Genomic DNA, 25,477 nt, shown 5'->3' on the forward strand with positions numbered 1-25,477 from the left:
AAGTCCACACAACACCTCGGGCTTCATGGATCTGATCCTGGCTCCAGACAGTCCCTGGTATCATTCAAGGGCAGGTGGCAGCTTAACTGAGCCCTTCCTGAAGCCTCAGATCCTCCTGGCCCGCTGCATATCCTTTGGGAAGAGAGTAACTTGGCCAGCATGTAGAGAGAGGAGATAGACACCCTCAGAGAGATGTATTAGAAGTGCTTCTATTGCCTCTTGTAAGGCCAAAAGGGCCTGGGCTTGCCAATTGAAGTCCACATCATGTGTTAACACATATTTCTCTTGCCAGGGGGCTGAGGGGGTTCTTTCTTAACATTAGGTATGTGCTCTTCTGAAGATTTTGGATCTCGTTCAGAACCAACCATATGTCTCTGGTGACCAGCTCAAAGGAAGGAAGTGCCTAAGGAGGTGCCCTGCCAACGTGTGGGGGTGGGGGTGGAGAGCAGTGGTCTTATGCACCTCCTTGGGGCTTCAGGCTTGCGCTCTAGGGGTGCTGGTCCATGGCTGATGTGGAGGGTCTTGGTCCTCGGGTACCTTCTCTGCCTTCTAGGTTCTGGGGTAAAGACTGGCGTCTGAAGGAGATTTAGGAGCATCCTGGCCATGCGTGCCCATGTGATAGGTCCCTGAACAACAGAGCTACCTCAGGTTCAAATGGCCCACCCATTTGGTTATTTTCTGTCACTTCCTCTGCTGAGATTTACTCTTTTTATTCATTGTGAGTGCATTTTCTTTGTGTTTCATGAGAGCATTGTTACTGTTGCTGAACTGAAATCTGTGTGTGAATTTCATTATCCTGTTTCTCTCAGGGCCAGTCTTCATTGGTTCTTGTTGAGTTTTCCTGTTGCTTATTTTGAATAATTTTGGATTGTATTCTGGACATTGTTAGAGACTGGATTCTGTTGTATTCTCTGAGGATTATTCATTCTGTGGGGAGAAGGTTTTGTTTAGTGGGCAGTTAATTCATCTGGGCTGAAACTACAACTCTGCCGCTCTTACCGGGCCACAAGGTCTGTGTAATGTTTATTTTTCTAGCTTTGGCTGGGTTGTGTGGAATGTGCCCATGAGTGCATAGTTGTGGTGTCAGCCAGAGATTTGTGTGGACTTTATATTCAGAATGTGGGAATCACCCCCATCTCTCTTCTCTGGGATTTCCCTCTTCACTTTTCAGTGGCCCTATTCACCGCAAACACTACTCTGGTTCTTTTTTCTTTTTCTTTTTTCTGCTCTGGTTCTTGAAGCCACTTGGACACAAGTCTTTCCCTGGATCTCAGCTTCTCTGCTTGGCACTCAAGATAAAAGCTACGGCCCCACTGCTGTGGCTCAGTGGTTGAGCACTGGCCTATGAGCCAGGAGGTCATAGTTCGATCCCTGGTCGGGGCACGTTGCCTGGGTTGAGGGCTCGATCCCCAATGTGGAGTGTGCAGGAGGCAGCCCATCAGTGACTCTCTCTTTGATGTTTCTATCTCTCTTTCCCTCTCCCTTCCTCTCTGAAATCAATGAAAAGTATGTTAAAAAAGAAAAATATAAAAGCTATGAAGAACAGGACATTCTGCAGTGCTTTTGCTTGTACTCCAGTGTGTCTGGATAGTTGTTGTAAACAGTGTTTGTAGCCGAAACCGGTTTGGCTCAGTGGATAGAGCGTCGGCCTGCGGACTGAAAGGTCCCAGGTTCGATTCCGGTCAAGGGCATGTACCTTGGTTGCAGGCATGTCCCCAGTGCGGGGTGTGCAGGAGGCAGCTGATCGATGTTTCTCTCTCATCGATGTTTCTAGCTCTCTATCCCTCTACCTTCCTCTCTGTAAAAAATCAATAAAATATATTAAAAAAAAAAACACAAAAGAACAGTGTTTGTAGGGGCCTTAGTCTGGTGGGAACTGCTCAGACATTACCGGAAGTGGACCCTGCCCAGCCCTCCTGAAAGCTGCCATAGGCAGGTGAACCACATTGTGTATTATCAGCCAGTGAATATTTGGGTTGTTTCTGCTTTGGGGCCGTCACAGGTTGTATATTCGGGTGCCAGTGTATGTTTGAGCACCTGTTTCAGTGTTCTTGGGGGTCCACCTGAGAGTGGGCACTGTGCTCACCCTTTTGAGGAGCTACATTGTCTTCTATTAACGTCTGCACTATTCACTCCCCATCCACTGTGTGTGGCTGATTTCTCCAACACTTGTGATTGTCGTCTTATTCTTTCCCTTTTAAATCATTAATAATCCTGATCCAGGGGGCAGGAAGGAGTCATTTGTGTGAAGGGACAGGGAGCTGAGGTCCCCTGAGCAGGATTTAGTAATCTGAAGCCCATTGGAAAGATATGGTGACAGTTGTTCCATTGTACCAACTCTTGATCATAAAATATTCATAAAATATTCTGTGGCTGAGGGCACTTGAGTAGTTCTTTGCCCTGTGAGACTGCTGGTGGCTGAGGGTCTCAGAGTGTGGTCCAGGGTGGCATGTGAATGGCAGGTGTCCCTAGGGCTACCCTCGAAGAGCTGAGCCTGGAGCACGCGTGGTTACACGCGGGGCACGTGGAACAGGAGCCCGCTGTCTGCTATTGCTTTGCGTGCTTTCTGCCCTGTCTCTGGGAGGCAGGCTCTCTAGATGGTGCAGCAGGGGAACATGGAATCCTGCCGCCAGCTGGACAAGCTATTGTTGGTGACGGGGGCTCCTCATACTTCATGGAGTGCTGGACAGACGCATTCTGACCCATGGTGACTGCTCCTTGCCTGGCCACAGGTTTCAGTTCTGTTTGGGGCTGCCATGGCGTATCTCCTGGGGTGATAGGAGGCTGTGCCATGCTGCTCCCAGAGGGTACATCAGTTGCTCTGGACCTTGTGGATTGGTATTGCTTCAGGTCTAACTTTTGTGTGTGTTTTTGTTTGTTTGTTTTTGGTTTTTATTAATCCTCACCTGAGGATATTTTTCCATTGATTTTTAGGGAGAGTGGAAGAGAGAGGGAAAGACAGAAACATTGATGTGAGAGAAGCACATTGATTGGTTGCCTCTGGCACGAGCCCTGACCAGGGCTGGGGCTGGGGAGGAACCTGCAACTAAGGTACGTGCCCTTGACTGGAATTGAACCTGGGACCCTTTGGTCTGCAGGACGACGCTCTATCCCTCTATCCACTGAGTCAAACCAGCTAGGGCCAGGTATAACCTTTTTGAATGGTGTTTTAGGAGATGTTCTGAGTTAGCAAGGAAACCCAAAAGAACTGAAAACATACGTGCACACTAACACCTGTACACAAATGACCATAATAGCACTATTCACAAGAGGCAAAAAGTGAGAAAAATCCAAGTGTCCATGGGGGAATGGATAGAAACAGTGTTATCCACATGCACATGGTAGAACTGGAATGAAGCACTGATGCTTGCTGCAGCTTGGATGATCCTGACATCATGCTCAGAGAGAGGCAAGGAAGCCACAGACAGAGATGCTTAGTCAAGCTTGTGCTGCTTTAGGAGAGGCTGTCCTGATGTGACATGCTCAGAGGAGACTGGAGAGCTTGGCGGGGAGGAGCTGGCTGAGTGTGGTTGATGCCCAGTTCCTTGGGAGCAACTGGATTCCTGGGTTCCTAAGGGAAGAAGGGTCTTCTCACAGCCAATCTTCCCCCAGCCTGGCTCCTTATCTGTACCTCCATGCTGGTCACAGCCCCAACACAATCTGGCCTACTATGCTTTGTGCGTCTTGACACTGTTCCTGGGCAGCTGCAGGGCCTGGCCCATCCTCCCCCTCACCAACCACTCTTGTTCCATTGGCACTCCCCTGGCCCTCCCTGCCCTCAGGAGGAGGATGGTGAAGGAATCACAGGCATTCTATCCAAATGAAATGGTTTTTTAGGCCCTGGCAGTATAGCTCAGTTGGTTAGAGCATCATCCTCATACTCCAAGGTTTCAGGTCCCCAGTCAGGGAACATCCAAAAAGCAACCAATGAATTAATAAATAAGTAGAACAAGTCGATGTTTCTTTCTCTCTCCCTCCCTGTTTCTCTTCCCCGCCTCCCTTCTCCCTTCCTCTCTCTGTCTAAAATCAGTAAATTTTTAAAAAATTTAAAAAGCCCAGCCAGAGTGGCTCAGTAGGTTAAGTGTCATCCTGTGTACCGAAAGGTTGCCGGTTCAATCCTGGTCAAGGTATATGCCTGGGTTGTTGTTTTGATCCCTGATCAGGGCACGTATAGAAGACAACCGATAGATGTTTCTCTCTGTTCTCTGCCTATCCCTCTCTCCCTCTCTCCTTCCCTCAGCATGTCCTCCAGTGAAGATAAAAAAATATTTACCAAAATGAAATGGCTTTTTAAAATTCAGTGGTTTTTAGTATATCACAGTTGTGCCACTATCACAAACCAGTTTTAGGACCTGTCTCTCTGGATTTGCCTGCTGTGGACTTATCACATAAATGTAATGCTATGTGGCTTTTCACATAAATCAAATGCTCTGTGGTTTTTTGTTTTGGGTTTGGCTTCTTTCTGAAATAATTATTTGTAACTATTTTAGCCAGGCACTCATAATTTCTCAAAAATTTTTTTCCTTTTAGGCAAAGTATATCTCTCAGTGCATTGATGAAATCAAGCAAGAGCTGAAACAGGACAACATCGCAGTCAAAGCAAACGCCGTCTGCAAGCTGACGTATGTGAGTGCTCAGGCGGCGCTTCTGCACAGTGCCCTTGTCCTGCACCCCTGGTGCTGTTACCAACTCCAACACCAAGCCATCTATCCCTCCATCTCTCTGTCCACCATCCATTTCTCTGTCCGTCCATCCATTTTTCTGTCTGTCCATCCATCCCGCCATCGGTCCATCACTTGTCCACCTGCCAAACGTTGATTGATGCCATCAGCTCCAGGCACTGGCCTCCAGCATACAGGGCTAATTCTTAAGAGTCAAGGGAGAGGTGAGCAATGATTATCAGGTGCACAGAGCATGGTGGAGCCCCGGACCCATCTAGCCTCACTCCCCTTCAGGCCGTGCTGAGGAGCCTGGTGGGTGGAGCTCTGGACCATCCTGGGTGGGTTTTCTGCAGTGTCCCTTATCTGGCTGTGGTCCCTGGTTGTTGTGGAAGCCTAGGCCATGCACCCGCCAGCCCCCACCTCTTTCTTGGTCAGAGTCATGTAGGTTTCATGAATATCATTGTAGAGAATTTTAACCAATACACAGGATGCTGTGATTTCAGCTACATACATTCATCATCCTATAGTGTTTGTTACTACTCCGTCCCTGTAGTCTTTAATATGAAGATTTAACTGGTCAGGAAAAATGAAATTCCCCGGGTTGTGTGTTGGGTAAGCCTGCGTGTTCAGAGTGTGAGTGGCATGTGTCCTGAGAACTGGGATGCTGGATGTTAGGGTTTAGGCTTGTGAGTCACTTGTTTCTCTCCCAACAGTTGCAAATGTTGGGATACGACATCAGCTGGGCTGCCTTCAACATCATAGAAGTGATGAGTGCCTCCAAGTTCACGTTCAAGGTGAGCTTGCTTTGGAGCCTGAACCCTGTGGTGATGGGGACTTGGGCAAAGCGGGTCCCTGGTGGAGAAGGGGAAGTCCCCTGTGCATTCCTGAGGTTCATCCTATGGACAGAGGTTGCACTGTAAAAAAACAAAATAAAAAAATAATTACCTCTTTTAGTCAGATTAGCCATTCAAACATCACACTTCCAGATTTTGTCAAATTATTAATGCTATTTACATAATATTTTTCTTTAAATTTTAAGTGAAATGATGGTTTTATAGGATTGATTTTATATCTATATATATTAATGTTTTTATTGATTTCAGAGAGGAAGGGAGAGGGAGAGAGAGATAGAAACATCAATGATGAGAGAGATTCAATGATGGGCTGCCTCCTGCATACACCTACTGAGGATCGAGCCTGCATCCCTGTCATGTGCCCTGACTGGGAATCGAACCCTGACCTCCTGGTTCATAGGTTGATACTCAACTACTGAGCCATGCCAGCCAGGCTGGTTATATATTTTTAAATACAAATTAAAATGAATTCATTACTCTTCAAGAAAACAAGCACTGATTATGTCACCCAGAGGCCATCACTCATCACGTTGTCCTGTGCTCTCAGTCATTTTCTGAGGGATACTACTCGTGAGTAATTTGGGACACTGTTTTCTTCTCACTTGATATCTATATATATAAAAGCCTAAGCGACTGGTTGCTATAACATTCACTGACCATCGGGGGGCAGTCAACTTGGGCAGATGAAAAAGGAAACAGGCAATTGAGTCTGTGAAAGATTGCAAGCAGGTGGGGCTGAGCTGCAGTTCGCATTGGGAGGCTGGGCCATCAGCCCAAATTCCACTGCTCCAGAGGTGCAGCACCCCTGACACCCATCAACCCCTCTGGCTGCGTGCTCCCGGGCAGCCAGGACTGAGGGATGGAGGGAAGGAAAAAAAGAGACCATGAACTCCGTCCCTAGCACCCGTCTCCTCCTGTCAGACTGGAGCCACCCCAGGACTTGCAGGACGCTATGCAGCTACCACAACTCCCCAGTCCGCCCCAGGCGCCTCTCGGGCACTCACCCACTTCTCTGAGCCCCAGGGACCCACTTCTCCATAGCTGGGTGTGGCAGACCAGGAGATGCGGGGGGGGGGGGGGGGGGGGAGGGGCAGATGCTTAGCTGACTGGGATGAAGGGGGGGGGCAAGATGAGCGGGAGTGGCTCCTCCCCGGCCACCTGCTGCTTTGCGCACTGCTATATCCCTTGAGGGATCTAGGATGCCAGTTTCAGCCCCATCCCCAGCCCGATCTCAGGCCATGCTGAGAGACCCCCACTGGTGCACGAATCCATGCACCAGGCCTCTAGTTGTAACATAAACATGTCTCCTGTATTAGTACATATTCTGAGAAACTATTTTCACACCCTGGCACATTTGTGGGTATTCTGGAATTTTCCTGAGTTGGCTCAGTTTTCGATGACAATGCACACCAACCAGGCAGTGTTTCCAGCCCCGGGGCCCTAAGCAACTGCCTGTGAGTCTCTGCTGTGATCAAGCCCAGGTTCCCTCTAAAGAACATGGTCGTCCTGCCTGCTGGCTTCTCTTGAAATGAAATGCTACACTTGCCAAAATTGTGGTGGTGCTCTGCATGTGTCTTAAAGCATCATATACATGTGAGAGTGTGACAAGGTAGCTGCATCAGCCTAGCTGAGAGATTTGAATCCTAAGAAAACCAGTGCTTAGGATGACTTACTGCATGAGATCATAAAAGCAATTCCTGGCTGACAAGTGAAAAGGTAGCATTAGTAACAGGACTCCATGGTTTGGCAAACCTTAAAGGAGCATCGTATTTCAAAGACGATATACTCCCTCTGGAGTTTTAAAGACTCCCAGCTTGGTTTTTGAATGACTTCCCTGTGCCCACCCACCTGTGACCCTCAGGCCGAGGGCTGCTTGGTGCCAAGATCAGGCGAAAGGCTAGGAGCCTCTAGGAATACTGCATGGTCCCCTCGTCTCACCTCTGATGCCTTCTTTTGTCCAATTCAACAGCGCATTGGCTACCTTGCTGCTTCCCAGTGCTTTCACGAAGGGACTGATGTCATCATGCTGACTACAAACCAGATTCGCAAGGTAGGCTGCCCTTCCTGTAGGCCCCATGGTCTCCTTGGCTCTGTGGCTGGGTTCGTTTGGGTCCCTACATGAATGTCTGTTCTCCAACACTGTTTTTTCTGTCACTTTCATGTGAATAGAAAGCACTAAGGTCAGCGAGATCTCACACAGTTCTCTTATCAAGCAGAGTCTTCTGCCCTTGGTCACGTCATTCCCAAGATACACCCACACATGGCAGAGCAGGTCTGCCTTTTTGCCTGGGCAAGAGGGCGAGGTGGAAGCTTGCTGGACTGCCCTCTTCTTTTTATTTCTTGGCGTTGGAGGGCTCCTTTCACGGTCACTCTTCTCTCCAGTCCTGTCCCTCTTAACAGGAGTGCCTGTTGAGGTTGCATGCCCTTCCCAGTATGCTGGTTTCCCACTATGTCTTTTGAGTCATACTGTGTTTATATTTCAGTTATGTGTAAGTTTGTTTTGAAATGGGCTTTGAAGGCCATTGACTGAAAAAAATGTCCTCCTTGGCCCCAGTACTTTGAACATCTTTTGTTTCCTGTGGTCAGAGGGGGTGTCATCCTTTCCTGGCCCCAAACCACACATTGGAGGCAGTAGCCCCAGCTCTCAGTGACTCTGGTCCAAGCCAGAATGTCCTCACTCATGAGCTCTGGTCATCCCACATGGTGACCTAGGAATGGGCTCTTGCGTGAACACTGTGAGCAGGCAGGTTGGCTGTGCTGGCACTAGCTAGGTACTGGTGTTGGCATGGATAAGATGTGGGTCTGAGAAATTAACTGCTACGCTTGCAGTTCTTGAGGGCTTGGGGTGTGGGGGGAGATGCGTGGCTGTGGGCCAGGTAGCGCAGCAGTGCTGGGTATCAGATGCCCTGGGGTGATGAGGGGCAAGCTTAACTGGTAGTGGCCTTGGAGAGGAGGAGGGGAAGCACTGTAGAAGCACTTTGGGTGTAGGATGTTGGGACATAAATGGGAGGGTTGCAGGAGGGTGGAGGGGCTCTGGGTACCCAACACCAGCCCACCTGCCGAGGCCCAGTTTTGGTTTTCCTGCTGGCCCTCTCTGCACAACCTTACCACCTTGATTTATACAGAGATTTGTCACCGATTCACATTAAGATGTGTTAGAGACAGGTCACCTAGATCCACTCTGTTGGGGAGATGGCCCAAGCCTGAGAATGTCCTCGTAAGAAAGCAGATGATATAGTAACATCTAGGCTGGTGACTTTAACCACCACCACTGCCCCCTCTGCCTGTTGTCATCTCAGCCTCACTCACAGGGTCCTCTCTTTATGCAGCCCCAGCCCTGTCTGCCACTGCCATTCCTCTCCATTCACAGCCCCAATGTTGGCAGTCCCTGTGCATGCCTTTTTAAATGAACCTGAGACTTTTGAGCACGACTGCCACAGACCTGCCCACCAGTGTCCTCTTCCCAATCCTCCATTTTTGAGAAGCCTCGTGGCATTTCTCCATAGTGTCCACCCTCTGCTTGGCCCTTTGTGAATCACTCTGAGATGGAAAGTCCGCCAATCAGGGACCGAGTTCTGTACTGTGAGTTCTGGTGTGTTTTTATCTCGTCAGCCTTGGTTGGAGTGGATTTTAAAAGCCAGTAATTTTTATATTATTAGCATAGTCTAGAAGCTTAATTCTTAAAATGCATTAGTATTGTTTTGTGTTTTTTTTTTTACCATATATGCACATATAAAATGTTTTGAGAGGTTCCTTAGAAAACGTCTCCACAAAAACAAGTTTGTGATATAAAAAGAATACTTTCCTAATGTTAACATGAGGTACTTCTGCGGTTGGTCTTAGAACTAGAGATTGAGGGCAGCAGGTGAGTGACATTGTGGGGGCATGGGGTTAGGTATGTGTTGTTCTTTGTGGCTGGTTTTCCTGTTCACCTCGAGGATGAGGCATAGGTCTAACTTTCTGCTTTGGGGAGGGGCCCAGAGGAATGATCCCTGGCTATTGAAGGGGAGACACCCCAGTGGACGTAGAGGGGCTCCCAGTGGGTGGGTGGGACTGGCTGGCCACACCATCTCCTCGGCCCTGGGTTCAAGGGCAGGGAGCTCAGCCCTAGTCACATCCCTGGGACATGGGGCTATGCCAGGAGTGAGGTGCAACCCTCCTCTTATAACTACTGGCTGCTCTGTGTTACTCCTTGGGATGGTGGGGGCACGGCGGGGACCTGGGTGATGCACGATTGGCGCATGCCCCTAACCCTTCTTCCTTTCTTTCCAGGACCTGAGCAGCCCGAGCCAGTACGACACTGGGGTTGCACTGACTGGACTGTCCTGTTTTGTTACCCCAGATCTTGCCAGAGACTTGGCCAACGACATCATGACACTGGTGAGTTTGTGAGTGTGCAATTTAAAATTCATGGATGCCTGGAAAACTGAGGCTAAATGGTCACACTAAGAACACTCAGGCATATGGAAATAGGTCTGGATCCCTGGGATGAGAGAGGGAAACCGAGTCACTGTCTTCGTCTTCATCATCTGGTGGCCGCTATCATTCTCAAATTCTTACTTCAGCTCCTTTGAAATAGTTCTGCTTGGGGGGGGGGGGGGGTGTCACTGGCAGGTGTGGTCTAGCTGAGGGTCTTTCACCCTTGAGATCAAGTGTGTGACCTGACAGTTACTCTCTTATTGAGGTATAGGTGATGGTATCGGTTGTCTCAACAAGCAGTGTGGTCAGGGTTATCTTCTTTCTCCACCCCTAAGGCCATTTGTTTCTGTCTGTTTACAGTTTGACTTCTCACAGTTTATTTGATCTGAAAGGCATAACCCCAACCAGTTCTGATCTCTGGGGTGTCTGGAAGTTCATTCTAATTATGGATGGCCTCCTAGAAATCATGGCCCTCAGAGACACTAACTGTGCACTAGTTCTCCAACTCCGTGTGTGTGTGTGTGTGTGTGTGTGTGTGTGTGTACGCACTTCTTTTGATCATGTTAATGCCACATGATCAAAAGGTAATTCTGGCCTTACACAGTCAGCCTGTTTGCTGTGCTTGCTGGTGGGCAGGCCTCAGCTCATGACCTCAAGGACTGTCAGTGCAGTCAGCTTCTAGATCAGGGGCCAGCACACCACAGTCATCTGTTGTAAATCCTTGTATCTGTACGTGACCCTGCCATTCATTTACTCGGTGTCTATAGTGGGTTCAGAGCTCAAAGGCAGAACCAAGTAGTTGGGCAGAAATCTTTGGCCCATCAAGCCAAAAATATTGACTATTTGGTGCTTTTAGAAAGTATGATGACTCAGACCAGGTGACAGTAATATGATCCCACAGAGGGGTGTTAGTGAGTTGCTTATGGTGCACGTTGGTGCCAGGTCATGGGGGTCTGGGATAGCTTTCTTAGGGGGTGGCTCCCTGGGGCCTTGACAGGTGATGAGTGTGCCCACCTGGGCCAAGAGGCCTTCATGGCAGGAATATAGTCCCAGGAGGACAGAGCTCCAGGGCTATGGAATGTGGAGGCACAGAGCAGACTGAGGCCCAGGTGAGGGGAATCTGGAAACGTTCCTCAGCATCCTGGTCTAGGGACAAGTCTTGGCAGCCTGGATAACCTGAGGCCAACATTGATGGGCAGGCTCTTTTTCCAGTGTGAACTTCTTTTCACCTTATCTGCCCCCATCTCCCCACCAGCTCCTCAGTGAGTCCATGGAGGAGGGTCTTGGCCTCTGGAGGTCAAGCCTAGGGTCATGGACACAGGGAGACAGGTTTTCATCCCACCCAGCACACTATTGTGTGATACCTGGGCTTGGTGGGGTTTGAAGGTTGGAAGCTAGAGAGAGGGTTTTCCTTTGGGAAATGGAGGTGAGGCACGGGCAGGCATAGGACGTGAGCAGGGCAATGTGAGAGGTGAACATGCAGGTGTGGGAAGGTGAGACATGAGTAGTGGGTGTGGGAGGTGAGCAGGGCAGGTGTGGGGAGGTAAGTCATGGGTAGGAGGTGTGGTAGGTGAGCAGTGCAGGTGTACAGGGCAGGTGCACAGGATATAGTGTTGAGAGAAGCCTGATGGCCCTCTGCTCCCACAGATGTCACACACCAAGCCATACATCCGGAAGAAGGCTGTGCTGATCATGTACAAGGTGTTCCTGAAGTACCCTGAGTCTCTGCGCCCTGCCTTCCCCCGCCTGAAAGAGAAGCTGGAGGACCCTGACCCTGGTTTGTTGATTTGAGATAAGATGAGGATTGTACTGGGTTGTGGCGTTTTTCCAGTATCTAGAACCTGGTGGAGGATGTTGTGAGGAAGGAGTTGAGGACACTAGGTCCCAGGACCCCTGTTCTGCAAACGCATCCTCCCCTTCACCTCTTTACTTTCCGGCACAAGAGGCAGGTTCAGCCCTGGAATCCGCCATGTCTCCAAGCAGCCCTAGTCCCATTTATTGGTGTGGGATTTAGAAACCGAGGTTGGGACACTCAGTGTGCCCATGCTGCTGGGGAGTCAATCTCCTAGACCCTCAGCAGACACCAACACCCTGGGCAGGGGCCTGTCTGTCGGTCTGCATATTAATAGTCACACGTTTATTACAATGCCTCGACTCCCATCCTACACCGGGGGGCTAATTCCAGCCCTCATTCCTCCCATTACTTTCTCACTCCTTCCGTGTCTGGGCTGAGCAGGTGCAAACTAGCTTTTCTAAATCCACTGTGGGTTCCGATGCTTCTCGGGGAATCTGCTGTGCATCACAGAGAATTATAGGTGTAGAAAGTTCTGGCTGGAGAAATAGCAGCCAAGGCAGCAGACATGGTGGGCTAGGGGCGAGAGTGGTTGCCGTCAGGTTGAGGGGAAGTCCAGTCACTTCGTGTGGTGGGCATCTTGTTCCAGGGATTACTTTGATCCTACGGGGACCCACCTCACAGCCTTTGGTCCTCTCCTCTGGGGAGCAATGGTGGTCAGAGCCCCAAGGGACTGGGGTTTTGAGCATTGCCCACAGGTGATGGGTGCAGTGCCAGGCATAAGCAGGAACCCTGCACACAGCATGGCCAGCCTGCTGAGGTTCCCATCCCTTAGTGATGAGGACCTCTGTTATGTAAAGTGCCTCAACGTATTGTTTGTCGGTTCTGAAGAAGTAACCTGGAGGACTGGCTGAGAAAGACATGAGTTTATTAGAACTTGTGTATGCACTGTGGGTAGCCAACTGGTGAAGTCTCCACAACACAAACTTTTGCAGCACAGGGTTGTATAGAGTACAGAAAACAAAGCAAACAGGGCATGCAGGGTAGACGTGCTCGTGCACGAGCTGTGTGAGATAAAAATGCCAGCTATTTACAGCCGGGTCACATTTCAGTGCAGTTTCTTTTTGGCCCTTCCTCGATTGCGGAGCTGGCCAGTACAGATGGCCTTCATTATATTCCCACATGTTGGGAGGGGGAGCTGGATCTTGGGAAGGGGCCATCTGCTCCTCACATATGCTCAGCCCCTCTGATCTCACAGGGGTCCAGTCGGCAGCAGTCAATGTCATCTGTGAGCTGGCCAGACGCAACCCCAAAAACTACCTTTCCCTGGCCCCACTATTCTTCAAGCTAATGACCTCCTCGACAAACAATTGGGTCCTCATTAAAATCATCAAACTCGTAAGTATCCCCAACTTTCCTCCTTCTCGTGTGTGGAAAGACCAGGGGGTATCCTGGGAGCTCTCAGTGCTGGGAGGGGGTGGGGGTTAGAGTTGGTCAGCATGGTTGTATGGAATCCCAAATGTGCCTATCCTACTCTTGCTGCCTGTGACCTGGGCCTCTCATCCCCTAGTTTGGTGCTCTGACCCCCTTGGAGCCAAGGTTGGGCAAGAAGCTGATTGAGCCTCTCACCAACCTGATCCACAGGTAAGCCTCAGGGGCCTGTCTCCGGTACCACACACACACACACACACACACACACACACACACACACACACCTGTCCTTGGCACACCTGCTGTGGGCAAGCCTGCACTCCCTGGGAGACTGTCGACATGTGGGAGGAGTAAACCCAAGGAAAGTCTTGGGATGGAAAAGCAAACACACACATTGTGACTTTGCTGCAGATGAAAAACTATGCCTCGGTACCTGCTGGCCCTCCTGGGACCAGGCTGGGCTTTTAAAACAACACAAACAAAGGAAAATGAAGAAAGGTACTCACTCAGCCTCTTGGTCTTAGTGGACTTCGGCAATCATGGTGAAGGCCTTAAATGACCATGTTGTTTTTAGTTTGTCTGTTGTCAGATTGTGTTCTAAGAGCTGCCATGCCACTTAAGATGCCTGCAGTTGAATCCTGGGGGGCCAAATGGCAGGTGGTTCAGTAGATCTGCTGCCAGAGTCCCCCAGTGAGGTGGATGTGGGCAGCAGGAGGAACTGGAGCCATGAGGTCATTTTCTCTGAAAAGTGATAGTGGTGAGGGCTCCAAGGGTTTGGGTTTGAGCTGTTCCCAGAGGTGATGGATGGGCTCAATGCCAGGCATAAATAAGCAGGGTCCCTGCACACTGAATGGTCAGCCTGCTGAAGATCCCTGCCCCCTTATTGATGAGGAGCCCTCTGATCTTACAGCGATCCAGTCAGTGGTAGTCAGGGTATCCATGCTCTTTCATTTGGGGGTTGTTTTTGTCTCCCCATTTGGCTGCCTTTTTGGGTTTGTGTCTATGTATTAGGTAGATCTCCTGCAACTCCCAATCTCTAGTGCAGGACAGTGTCAGATTCTGTTTCTGATTGGCCCTGAGTACCCTGTTTGGGCTATCAGCAATCCATAGCTTGTGGCTCCCTCTGCTGGGGCTGGATGCCTTTTCCCCATGCTCATCATAGCCACATGCTCCTCCCCATGAGGTCCAGGCCTCAAGACATCCCCTGGGCTTTGGGCTACTCTTGCATAAACCAATCAGGTGTTCCAAGATAATTAGGTACAACAGGTGTCTGGGCGTGGGACTTTTGGGGTTTTATATAAATAACCAATCATGGAGTTTACATCATAGCTGTGGTTTTCAGAGATTAGCAAGGAGCTATTAGTCATGTGACTGGGGATGTGGACTGGCTCTGAATGTCCCTGCTCCTGGAACATGCGGCCTCCATACTCTGGGGTTTGGGTGATTAGGCTGGAGAGCATCACTTGTGAGAATATCAGCTGAGTATATGCACTTGGTCTCCACCTTAGTTGTAGGTCTTGGCTGTGCTCACATTTCCCTACGGGGTGGGGGTGGGGCGCGTGTTAGGGCCACGGACTTCTATGATCTGCCCGCCTGTGTGTGGCCATGTCTGCCTGCCCCTCAGGCTCCTCCATCAGTAGAACCGGCAGTGGTGTTCTGACTGGTAGAATTGTCTTTGTGCTGCCAGAGCAAGTGGGGAATTTGACTTTCCCTCATGGATGTTGCACAGTTGGAAGGTTAAGGGAATAGGCTCCTGTGGAGGGAGCGTTGCAGGTTGCCTGTGGTGAGTGGATGGGATGCTCTTGTCCTTCAGAGCATTCTGATGACTGAGGTGAGAGAGCAGCCTCTGGGCCTCACTGACCAGGCAGAGATACCAGATGCCAGGAGCATGGACAAGAGCCAGAACTCTCACCCTAGCCCCACCTTGGAGCAGGGAGAGTGGGGGGATTAGGCCAAAGGGTGAAGCCATATCCGATTTGACTTTCCAACTTTAGTTGTCACCGACCCATTGCTGACATGATTTTTAGATGCAGTGCACTGGGGTCTACTTGTGTCTCACAGAATAGCACATCACTGTTCTCACGTCTCTTTGTTCCTTCTCCAGCACATCTGCCATGTCCCTTCTCTACGAATGTGTGAACACTGTCATCGCAGGTAAGAACCACAGTTACCTGGTTCTGAAACAGATGGCTGTCCTTAGTGGGAGGCCCTACCCAACTACCACCTCATGGGGTCTCAGGTGGGACAAGAGAGTGCCCATCCTGGTGATGAAGCCTGGGACGGGCTGGTCCCTGATGGCCGTCCCCAGCCCCCGCCAATGTATACAAGGTCACCTAGAATTGCAGATTCCCAACCTTCTCCACCCGATTACCACCTGCTCTCAGTGCTGTATGTTTAGTCCATCTCTGAACCACTCCCAGCCCCATGGGAAGTGTCACAGCCAGAGTCCACTGCCCTCACTGGCCTCCAGTGTCCAATCCTGCTATTTTTGTCCCATCCATTACAGTCGCACTCTGTAGGTACTTAGGTGTAGGAATCCACAACACAGACTTTGTGCAATGCAATCATGGCTGCTCCTGAGAAGGTCTTCTGAGAAGCCGTTTGTTAGGGTCAGGACTTGGCCCAGGGCCATGCAGAACGCTGCTGATGGGTGTTCACACCATTGAGGACTTACAGTCTCTCTCCCCGCTGTATCTGTTGGAACTCAAGTTGTTACTCCCGGGCCAGCTGGCTATCTCCTGGTTCGACGTCTGAACCATGTGTCGCTATAGCTGGGCATCTTACAGATGGGCAGTGAGAGATGGAGACTCAGGGGACTCAGCTTCGCACTGCCTGCCTGTCTCTGCCCGTCCCTGCCCAAAGCTGTTGAGAAGCAGTCTCGTGGTCCTTCATCCTGGACCCATGGGCAACCTTCAATTCAATGAATCACAGAAGCTGGCCCAGAGTCTGTGCTTCGTGCCTGTAGCTGTGTGGCCTGGACCATGAGTATCCCTAAGGGTTGATGACAGTTCCGGAGAGAAAGGGGTGGCATGCAGGGCAGGCCAGTGCCTGGAGATGGTGACCACAGATCCCAGAGAGTAGTCTCCTACATTTGGAAAGTCGATGGGGTGGGCTGGGGCATGGCAGGATCAGAGATGGCCCTGGAGATAGGTGGAGCAATTGGGGTTACTGGGAGGACAGTGGCCTTGGTCAGGTTTTCCAGGGGCTGGCACATTGCAGAGGCCAAGTGTCTCATGTGATTGTGCTGAGCACCAGGCATGACAGTGTGGTCTGAGCTCTATGGAACTACCCTGGACAGAGATGCCTGTACTCTTAGGGCTTTGATTTTCTCTTGACCACAGAGACCAGCACCCAGGGTTCTCACTGGGGCTAGTCACACAGGCGCCTCTGCCCAGAATGTGCAAGGTCCAGACTCCAGGATAAGTGCAGGTGCTCCACATAAACCATGGGTTTGTGAAGTTTAGGGACAGGGAGTGCTCCTCTCCTGCCCCCCACCCCACCATTAGTTCAGTTCCTGGACTCTGTTTCTGAGGACCAGCCTTGACACACTTGCAAGCCTGCTTTCCCAGGGAGAGTGGTCAGGCTGCTGTGTTAATCCTCTCCTGCACAAACACCAGCTGGGCCAAGCAGTTCTCAATGTGATGGTATTTCCCACTCAACATGTCCAGTGTGTAGTTGGGTCCCTCCCCCCAAATACACACTGGACATGTTGAGTGGATGTCAGACTGCCAGGCTCTTAACTGAAGGTTGTCTGTTTCAGTTCTCATCTCCCTGTCCTCCGGCATGCCTAATCACAGTGCCAGCATCCAGGTATGTCCCGGGCCAGACACATGCCACAGGGTCCTGAGGCTCTGCCATCGTCTGGGCCTCTTCTCCCTTCAGTGTCCCTGCCCTGGAAGCCTCCTGCTCCTGTGATCTGACAGATGCTGGCCCACCCTCGTATGTCCCCATCATTCATGCCTGGTGTCCTGCACCCTGGACTATGCCTAGGAGGGAGCAAGCCAGTGGCCATACCTGTTCGACTGCCCTGGTACAGCTCTGAGTTCTTTAGCAGCTCTGGCTCTCCTTGCAGAAACCTGAACCTGTGCCTATGTCTTGTCCCCTGTTCTCAGGTCTCCCCCATCCTGGATCTCTATCTTCTTTGTGACCCCTGTAAATGCTGTGTTCACCCTGGAGCACAGAGTCCCATGGGCTCCCTGAGTGGCCTGGGGACCGTTGCAATGGTCACTCCATTGTTTTGGGGGTTCAAGTTTATTTTTATTACATAAGTAACATGTAAGTAGGTCCCTGGATCTCATCCTTGCCCTAGAAGGCATTGCTATGCTGTCTTGTGTCCTCACACATGTGAGCACCCATGGAAAGTGCCAGGGTGTCCTTGCATGTTTCTGTGGGTGCTCTCACTGCCCATCTGTAAGATGCATCTACATTGGGTATCTACTGTCTCTCTGTCCTCAGTGGTGCTTACAAACAGTCCTCCTGAGCTCAACTGGGTGCTCCGTAGTATGCAGAGGGAGGCCGTGGTGTGCAGAGGCCCCCGGTTCATAGGGGTGTGGGGCAGGCTGGAGTTCACTGCATCCATCATTGCTTCAGGAGATGTAACCGGTGTCATCTCCCCGTTTGCAGCTCTGTGTTCAGAAGTTAAGGATATTAATAGAAGACTCGGACCAAAACTGTGAGTCGCTCCCCTTTGTAGAGCTGTGTGCTTTCCTGCTGGGTGCATGAGACTTTCTTGTCATTAATTAGATATGGCAGCTCACAGCTCCTTGATGTCTTTCTGACAGACATGGAGCAACCCTGCTGGTCTTGTGTGCACTCTTCTGTTGTAAACGTGTTCTGTTGAGAGATTCCAGCCAGTGACACCGCCTAGTGCCTGACTGCGGTGGCCAGGGCTTCTAAGGCCCCGGCATGTTGCCTGCTCTTTTTGAGGTCAGATCTGTTTAGAGCAGGGACAGCCAATAAGTCTTCAGTTTTGCAGTTATATAGTCTGCTCTTGTAGCTTAAAAGCCGACTTTATTCAACATTTAAGTAACGGGTGGCCTTGTGCCAGTTCATCTTCATTTACAGAACAGGCTTCAGGCTGGACATGGCCTGAAGGGTGTTCTGGAGGGTGCAGTGAAAGGGGGCCAGCAGCGAAACATGTTCTCAGGGCACCCAGGTGGTCAGGGCCAGGTGGCAGGCCATCTACAGACTTGGCCTCTCTCTGTGTCAGCCCTGAAGCCTTTTGCAGTGTGTTCAGGTTTAACCGTGTCTCACTGTCTCCTCAGTGAAATACCTGGGGCTGTTGGCCATGTCCAAGATCCTGAGAACGCACCCCAAGTCTGTGCAGGCCCACAAAGACCTCGTTCTGCAGTGTCTGGATGACAAGGACGAGTCCATCCGGCTGCGGGCCCTCGACCTCCTGTATGGAATGGTGTGTGCCCCTCTGGGGTCGGTTCTGTCATTCTCTGTGTTCCCTTGCCCAACCCCTCTCTCACAAGGCCCCCCCACAGGTGTCTAAGAAGAACCTGATGGAGATTGTCAAGAAGCTGATGACCCACGTGGACAAGGCGGAGGGCACAACCTACCGGGACGAGCTGCTTACAAAGATCATTGACATCTGTAGCCAGTCCAACTACCAACACATCACAAACTTTGAATGGTATGTCCCCATGCATCCATAGCCCAGGGCACACAGGGACCAGCCTCCTGGTGGGCATGTCTCAATGGCTCCCTTCTGCAGGTACATCAGCATCCTGGTGGAGCTGACCCGGTTGGAAGGCACTCGCCACGGCCACCTCATTGCTGCACAGATGCTGGACGTGGCCATCCGAGTGAAGGCCATCCGAAAGTTCGCCGTGTCACAAATGTCTGTGCTGCTCGACAGCACTCATCTGGTGGCCAGTAGCACCCAGCGCAATGGGATCTGTGAGGTGCTCTACGCCGCTGCCTGGATCTGTGGGGAGTTCTCAGAGTGAGTGGGCGCCAACGGGCTCCTGGGGCCTGTGCTCACGAGAAGAAAGGATGAGGGAACGTGTTCGGCAGACTCGTCCTCTCCCTGGCATCTGCCACACCAAAGCCTAGTCTGCAAACCTGGTTTCCCCATCACAGAGCGCTCCACCTCTGCACTGGCAGCATCACTGCTGCTTTCCCATTAGGGAAAAGTCCCTGTAAGCTTTGTGACCATCCTCACGTGCATGGGTTTTTTCCTCAGGTTTTCTTCCTGTCTTTGTCCGTTTCAGGTTGTCCATCACCACATTCTTGCTGGTGAATGGTGTCCTTCCCTTTTTTTTCTTACCTCTTTTCTTTTTAGCTACTCTGTGATTGTCACATTGTTGCCATGGTTTTGTCCCTTAAATCCCCTCCCTCAACCCCTGATGCTGGGTGGGGTTGGGAGTAGCCCCCGCTTTAGCAGAGCTCATGACCCTCCTTCTCTTTTCACCTCTCCCTGCCATCAGGCATCTACAGGAGCCCCACCAGACCCTGGAGGCCATGCTGCAGCCCAAGGTCACCACTTTGCCAGGCCACATCCAGGCCGTGTATGTGCAGAATGTGGTGAAGCTGTACGCGTCCATCCTGCAGCAGAAGGAGCAGGACTCAGATGCTCAGGCAGCCCAGGAGCTCACACAGCTCATGGTGGAGCGGCTACCCCAGTTTGTGCAGAGTGCAGACCTGGAGGTCCAAGAGCGGGTACGTGCTAGTAGGCAGCACCTCTGAGGGGGCACAGGTGGAGCCCATCGAGAGTTGTGGGGAATGTGTGGACAAATAGGATCTGATTTAAGGGTGTGTGGTTGGCAGACTCAGGGTCAGTGGGTTGCACTCTTGAACCCTAAGTTAGAGCTCCACAGTGCTGCTGGCGGTCTGGGCATGGCTCCTTCTACACATCTTGCTTGTGGACCTGGTTTTGTTCCACTTACCTCTGCTGAAGGAGCTGGGAGCCAGGACTGTTTGCTCCACAGCCAAAGACTTCTTGTGGAGCCTTACAGGTGTCCTCAGCAGGGCTCCAGACAAGCAGCTGAGTGTCCCCTCCACGGGCTGGGTTCCTGCATGGTCTAAGCAGTACCCTGTGATTGTCAGATGGCTTTCAGAGCCCTGTGCTCCTTGACTCATCCATAGCTCCTCCATGGCCCCCACAGGCATCCTGCATCTTGCAGCTGGTCAAGCACATCCAGAAGCTTCAGGCCAAGGATGTGCCAGTGGCAGAAGAAGTGAGCGCCCTCTTTGCCGGGGAGCTGAACCCAGTGGCTCCCAAGGCCCAGAAGAAGGTTCCGGTCCCCGAAGGGTGAGCCATGTGGCTCATAAGAGGAAATGGAGTTGGGGACAGGGTTTGTGGCTCCAAGAGGGGCGGTGGGCGCAGCACTGCCTGGACCTGAGTCTAAGTAGGAGAAAAGGGCCTCCTGTACCTGAGGCTCCCATAGGCTGGATCCCCATCACGTAGGCCAGACCAGAGCTCACCAGTTCTTGTGGGGCCCTGCTGTCTCCATCCTTGGTGCCACTCCCAGGAAGTGGGTCTGCTGGCAACTCTTTCCCACAACCTCAGGGGTGGTGTGAGCCCCAGAATGGGGGCCCCAGAATATGGGGAGGGCCGTGAGGTGTAGCATAGGCTCCAGGGTCCCTTAGACTCTGCCTCATCCTTTGTGACCCCTGCCATAAGTACTCCAGGGTCAGGCACACAGGCCGGAGCTGCTATGTGACCTCGCTGTGCCTTGCAGCCTGGACCTGGATGCCTGGATCAACGAGCCGCTCTCAGATAGTGAGTCTGAGGATGAGATGCCCAAGGCTATCTTCCATGATGAGGAGCAACGGCATGCCAAGCAGCAGCCACCCAAGGCCGATGAGGAGGAGCTGGCCCGGGTGAGTGCCATGACTGGGGCAGTTGGCCCGCTCAGAGCAGGCTCTGAACCCCGAGCTCGTGGCAACCGTGCATGGTCCTGCCGGATCTAGGCTGTGTCCCACTGTCGTCCACAGAGTGCTGAGTCAACCCTTGACGCCAGAGTTGAGTTTTGTTGCAGTGAGGAGAAATTCCTTTGACCCTGGAGAGACCCATGGGGGTCTGACCTGGCGCCCAGGGCCCTATAGGTGCACTCGGCACCCTTCCGTCAGCTCCATAGCCTCCCGGGTACAGGACTTTATAACAACAGCCCAAGAAAGTACAGAGATGCTGTGTTTCCCTGTTTACCTATCCCACCATACCTGGCTCTTTCTGAAATTATGGACACTACCCCTCACCTAAGGAACCCCTACAGTCCCCCACTTAGGAACTGTCCTGGGCCTCCCAGGCTAAGCCTTTGGGCAGTGTGACCTGGCTCCCATCTCGGCTGTGCCCTGGAGTTGAGGGGGTCTCACCACTTGAGATCTCGTCCTTGCACTTGGAGATGGTAGTTCCCCCCTCCTGGGGTTATTGCCACCTGCTCGTTGATCCAGGCTGCCTATCCCCACACCTGCTACTTCCTGCTGCTAACCTCAGTATTCTTGTCAGTCAAAGGCCCATAGTGAAAGTACTGTGAACCCTGGCTCCCTAAGTTACCCGGGAACTGCAGCATGGAGGTGGCCCACAGCTGGAAAGGAACAAGGGCTTATGCTTCCTCTTCCATGTCCAGCATGGGACCAGAGAAAGGGGTGAAGCTGTACGCGTCCATCCTGCAGCCTTTTGTGAACTAGGCATAGTTTTGTAGAAACTGTCAGTTTCTAGAGCCCACTCACTCTGTCCCTTATGCTCCACATGTTCACTGACCTTGAATCTTGTCCCCACAGCGTCGAGAGGCCCGGAAACAGGAGCAGGCCAACAACCCCTTCTATATCAAAAGTTCCCCGTCCCCCCAAAAGGTGAGGCCTGCCTGAAACATCCTTCAGGGACATACACCTGGCCCTTCGGGGACCCTGTCCATTCTTGGGGAAACCAGGGGCCACCATCTGCAGGCCAGTGATGGGCTGTCTTCATAGATCCACGTGGCAGGACTGAGGAGGTTTCCAGACCCTGGGACCTAGGAAACAGGCAGTCCCATACATGGTGCTCAGGTTCAGGCTACTCTGACCAATAGGCAGAAAGGCTGCAAAGGTGGCGCCTCTCAGCATGTGGGGACTGCACATGGGATGGTCTGCTTGGCAAGAACATTCATTGGTCCGGGGTGGCACCGGCTGCTTTGATTGATACCCTTCACCCAGTGGACTCCCAATGGAGGGCACATTGGGCTCTGCGCCCGAGATGTGGCTCTTTGTAGTGAGCTCAGGTGCTTCCCTTCTTGGGCTTTCTGGATCTCTGCTTGACCTCCTAAGGGACCCACAGACCCTTGCCCACCTGCGGTGCGAGAGGGTACCTGTGTTGTCTGCCTAACTTGGAAAAAAGGGATTCAGAGGGAGAAAGTTAATGGAAGTTTTGTGTCTCAATCTATACTTGTTCATGCTGTAGACAATCTCCCAGGAGGACCCCTTGCTTCCCCATGTTGTCACTAGCACCCCTCACTGGGCAGTGAACCCCTCCTCAGGTGTCACCGTTCATCCTGCCCAATAACGTTTTGCTGTTTGCCTCTGCAGCGTTACCAGGATGCGCCGGGCGTGGAGCACATACCCGTAGTGCAGATCGACCTCTCAGTGCCCCTGAAGGTGCCAGGCAAGTGTCTGCCTAGTTTGGGGAATGCAGGTGGCATAAGGACAGGGAGCTCCCTGATGGCAAGGGTGGCAGGAGACCCTGAGCCCAGTTCCCAACTGTCATTCAGAAAGCTTCCACCCGAGTCTAGTGGCTCGAGGGGCATTGCCTGCATGTCCCATCACCCTCTAGTGCAGGCAGGGTGCAGGGTGCTTCTCCTGAGCCCGGGCTGCTCACATATGGCTCTGGGGCCGGAGTTGGATGGGGTTGAGGCCCACGTTCATGCCTACAGGGCTGCCCACATCAGAGCAGTACGTGAAGCTGGAGGAGGAGAGGCGGCACCGGCAGCGGCTTGAGAAGGACAGGCGGAAGAAAAAGAAGAAGGAGAAGAAGGGCAAGGCGCGACGCCATAGCTCGCTGCACACCGAGAGTGACGAGGACATTGCCCCAGCTCAGCAGGTGGACATCGTCACTGAGGAGATGCCCGAGGTCAGCCTTTTAACCTGACACAGGCTTCTTCCTGCCTCCATGTGACCCAGCTGGTCAGAGCGCTACACTCAAGTGTGCTTCCTCATTGCCACTATCTCTGTGCCCCAGGAAGGCTGAAGCCAGTGCTGTTCTATGCCCAAGCCTAAAGGCCAGGGGGTGTTGAGCTATGAGTGGGGGTGTGTGTGTGTGTGTGTGTGTGTGTGTGTGTTCGTCTCTTCTCCCCCCTCCCCCCTGCACTTCCACTCTGTTTCCTGTAGCCTGGAGGTGTGTGTGTGTGTGTGTGTGTGTGTGTGTGTGTGTGCGTGTGTGTTCGTCTCTTCTCCCCCCTCCACCCTGCACTTCCACTCTGTTTCCTGTAGCCTGGAGGTACTGGCCCATTCCAACCTTTTGGGCCGGTCAGATACTCTCATGTCTGTGGACCTGGGCATTTGTTTCCAAGAAAGGTGGTGGAGGGCACCTCCTGATAGGCTCAAGCTCAGGGTCCAATGGGCTGGATGAACAACAACAAATCTCTTTCTTCCCTTAGAATGCTCTGCCCAGTGACGAGGATGACAAAGATCCTAATGATCCCTACAGAGCCCTGGACATTGACTTGGATAAGTGAGTGTGGGGCTGGGCCTGGGTAGCGGCCCTGCAGGGCTGGACTCAGGTGTAGGCTTTCCTGATGTTTCTCTGTCCTTGCCATCCCCCTCCACCCTTTACATTTTTATACAACGTGTGTGGACAGAAGGGGTGGCAAAGGGTTCATCCTCCTCCAGACCTCGTCACAGGCCACACGCATGCCTGGTGGCAGGGATCAAGTGCAGGAAGACGAGCTCGGCTTTTCCTGTGACCTGCCCCTACCCCACCCCCAGGCCCTTAGCTGACAGCGAGAAACTGCCCGTCCAGAAACATAGAAATGCCGAGACTTCCAAGTCCCCTGAGAAAGAGGATATACCTGTCATAGAAAAGAAAAGCAAGAAACCCAAGAAGAAAGAGAAGAAGCACAAAGAGAAAGACCGGGAAAGAAGGAAGGAGAAGGAGCGGAAGGTGAGGCCTGCCTGCCGCGATCTCATCGTCCGTCCTCCCTCCCTCCGGTGCAGGCGGGCAGCCGTATGGGAGACAGGGCAGGCACCCCAGCCATTGGTGGCACTGAGACTTGTCACAGCCTGTTGTGATCAGGGGAAGATGAACTATTGTCAGCCTCCCTGAGTGGAACATCCAGATATTTTTGTGTTTGCATGCATTTTATCCATATGGCCCTGTGCCTGGTGGGGGCTGCCTTGCAGGTTCCACCCAGGGTTTCTTGGGGCCCGTCCTGCTGCTTTGGCCACAGGCCCATCTTTCTGTGGTTTCAGAGCGAGGACTTAGATTTCTGGCTGTCCACCACACCACCACCACCTGCCGCTGCCCCAGCCGCATCCATGGTAAGACCCTGACCGGTGCACTGTGCTAACCCCAAAGGTCCTCAGCTGGATGGGTGCGTTTCATGGCCTTGGCAGAGCTGCCTCTCTAAGGAGTACAAGGACACCCTCTCTGCGTACTGCCCACATAAGCTCTTCCCCTCCATCACCCATCGATGTCCAGGCCCCAATGATGGACTCTCACACAGGCCAGCCAGATTTGGGCAGCTTTCATGCCTCATGCCTTACCAAGGCAGTGGCTGTAGCAATGTGGCAGTGGTTGGGCGACTGACCCTCAACACAGAGCCTGCCACTGCCCCAGCCCCACCCACAATGCCCCCCAAGTCTGGCAGCAGCCTTGAGCAGTCTCTATGAAAGTAGATGGTGCTCTGGGGTCTTATGCAGTGACCCCAGTCAGTGCCAGTTGGTCTCAGACCAGGCTTCCTCTCCCATCTGTCAGCCGCATGTACTTCTTGATGGCCACACACCTGCATGCTGACAAAACATCTGGCATGCAAGAGGAGGCCGCCTGGGCAGAGGGGCCCAGGGTGTTTCCCAGTATGAGGGTAGGCCAGGGCACAGGGGTGGAGGATACCCTGTTTTGGGTTCTGGCTACCCTCTCCCTCCTCCACCCCCCACTCACCCCTGAGCCTCCACCACCGTGTTCCCTGCAGGAAGAGCCAACAGTGAGCACAGTCATCACTGCTCCTGAGGAAGAGCGTGAGGAACCCAAGAGACAGGAGCAAGATGAAGAGGAGGAAGAGGAGGAGGAACGAGACTCTGAGAAGGTGAGGATTCCCACCTGGTCATTCTCATTGGGGTGGGCCATGCACCTACACTCAGGGCTGGTCGAGAGACCAGGTTCAGGGGTGGAGGGTGGTTACCTA

General features: G+C 52.2%; 1 protein-coding gene across 3 annotated transcripts in view; it reads left to right on the plus strand.

The window, feature by feature from the left end:
* Positions 1-25,477, plus strand: part of AP3D1 (adaptor related protein complex 3 subunit delta 1) — a 41,782-nt gene that overhangs the window by 6,449 nt on the left and 9,856 nt on the right. For 2 of the 3 annotated variants that reach the window (XM_079771655.1, XM_079771656.1), the window contains 23 exons: positions 4,531-4,626; positions 5,375-5,455; positions 7,485-7,565; positions 9,788-9,895; positions 11,582-11,711; positions 12,985-13,124; positions 13,297-13,370; positions 15,262-15,311; positions 16,918-16,967; positions 17,781-17,829; positions 18,422-18,567; positions 18,647-18,795; positions 18,877-19,107; positions 19,592-19,823; positions 20,270-20,415; positions 20,846-20,987; positions 21,888-21,959; positions 22,668-22,743; positions 23,012-23,208; positions 23,735-23,808; positions 24,063-24,237; positions 24,546-24,614; positions 25,265-25,378. In XM_079771655.1, coding sequence (XP_079627781.1) covers positions 4,531-4,626; positions 5,375-5,455; positions 7,485-7,565; positions 9,788-9,895; positions 11,582-11,711; positions 12,985-13,124; positions 13,297-13,370; positions 15,262-15,311; positions 16,918-16,967; positions 17,781-17,829; positions 18,422-18,567; positions 18,647-18,795; positions 18,877-19,107; positions 19,592-19,823; positions 20,270-20,415; positions 20,846-20,987; positions 21,888-21,959; positions 22,668-22,743; positions 23,012-23,208; positions 23,735-23,808; positions 24,063-24,237; positions 24,546-24,614; positions 25,265-25,378 — 2,682 coding nt within the window. The remainder of the gene's footprint in view (positions 1-4,530; positions 4,627-5,374; positions 5,456-7,484; positions 7,566-9,787; positions 9,896-11,581; positions 11,712-12,984; positions 13,125-13,296; positions 13,371-15,261; positions 15,312-16,917; positions 16,968-17,780; positions 17,830-18,421; positions 18,568-18,646; positions 18,796-18,876; positions 19,108-19,591; positions 19,824-20,269; positions 20,416-20,845; positions 20,988-21,887; positions 21,960-22,667; positions 22,744-23,011; positions 23,209-23,734; positions 23,809-24,062; positions 24,238-24,545; positions 24,615-25,264; positions 25,379-25,477) is intronic. The other variant, XM_079771657.1, reaches the window with a different exon arrangement.

This window comes from Cnephaeus nilssonii, assembly GCF_951640355.1.
Source record: "Cnephaeus nilssonii genome assembly, chromosome: 5".
Classification (NCBI taxonomy): Eukaryota; Metazoa; Chordata; class Mammalia; order Chiroptera; family Vespertilionidae; genus Cnephaeus; species Cnephaeus nilssonii.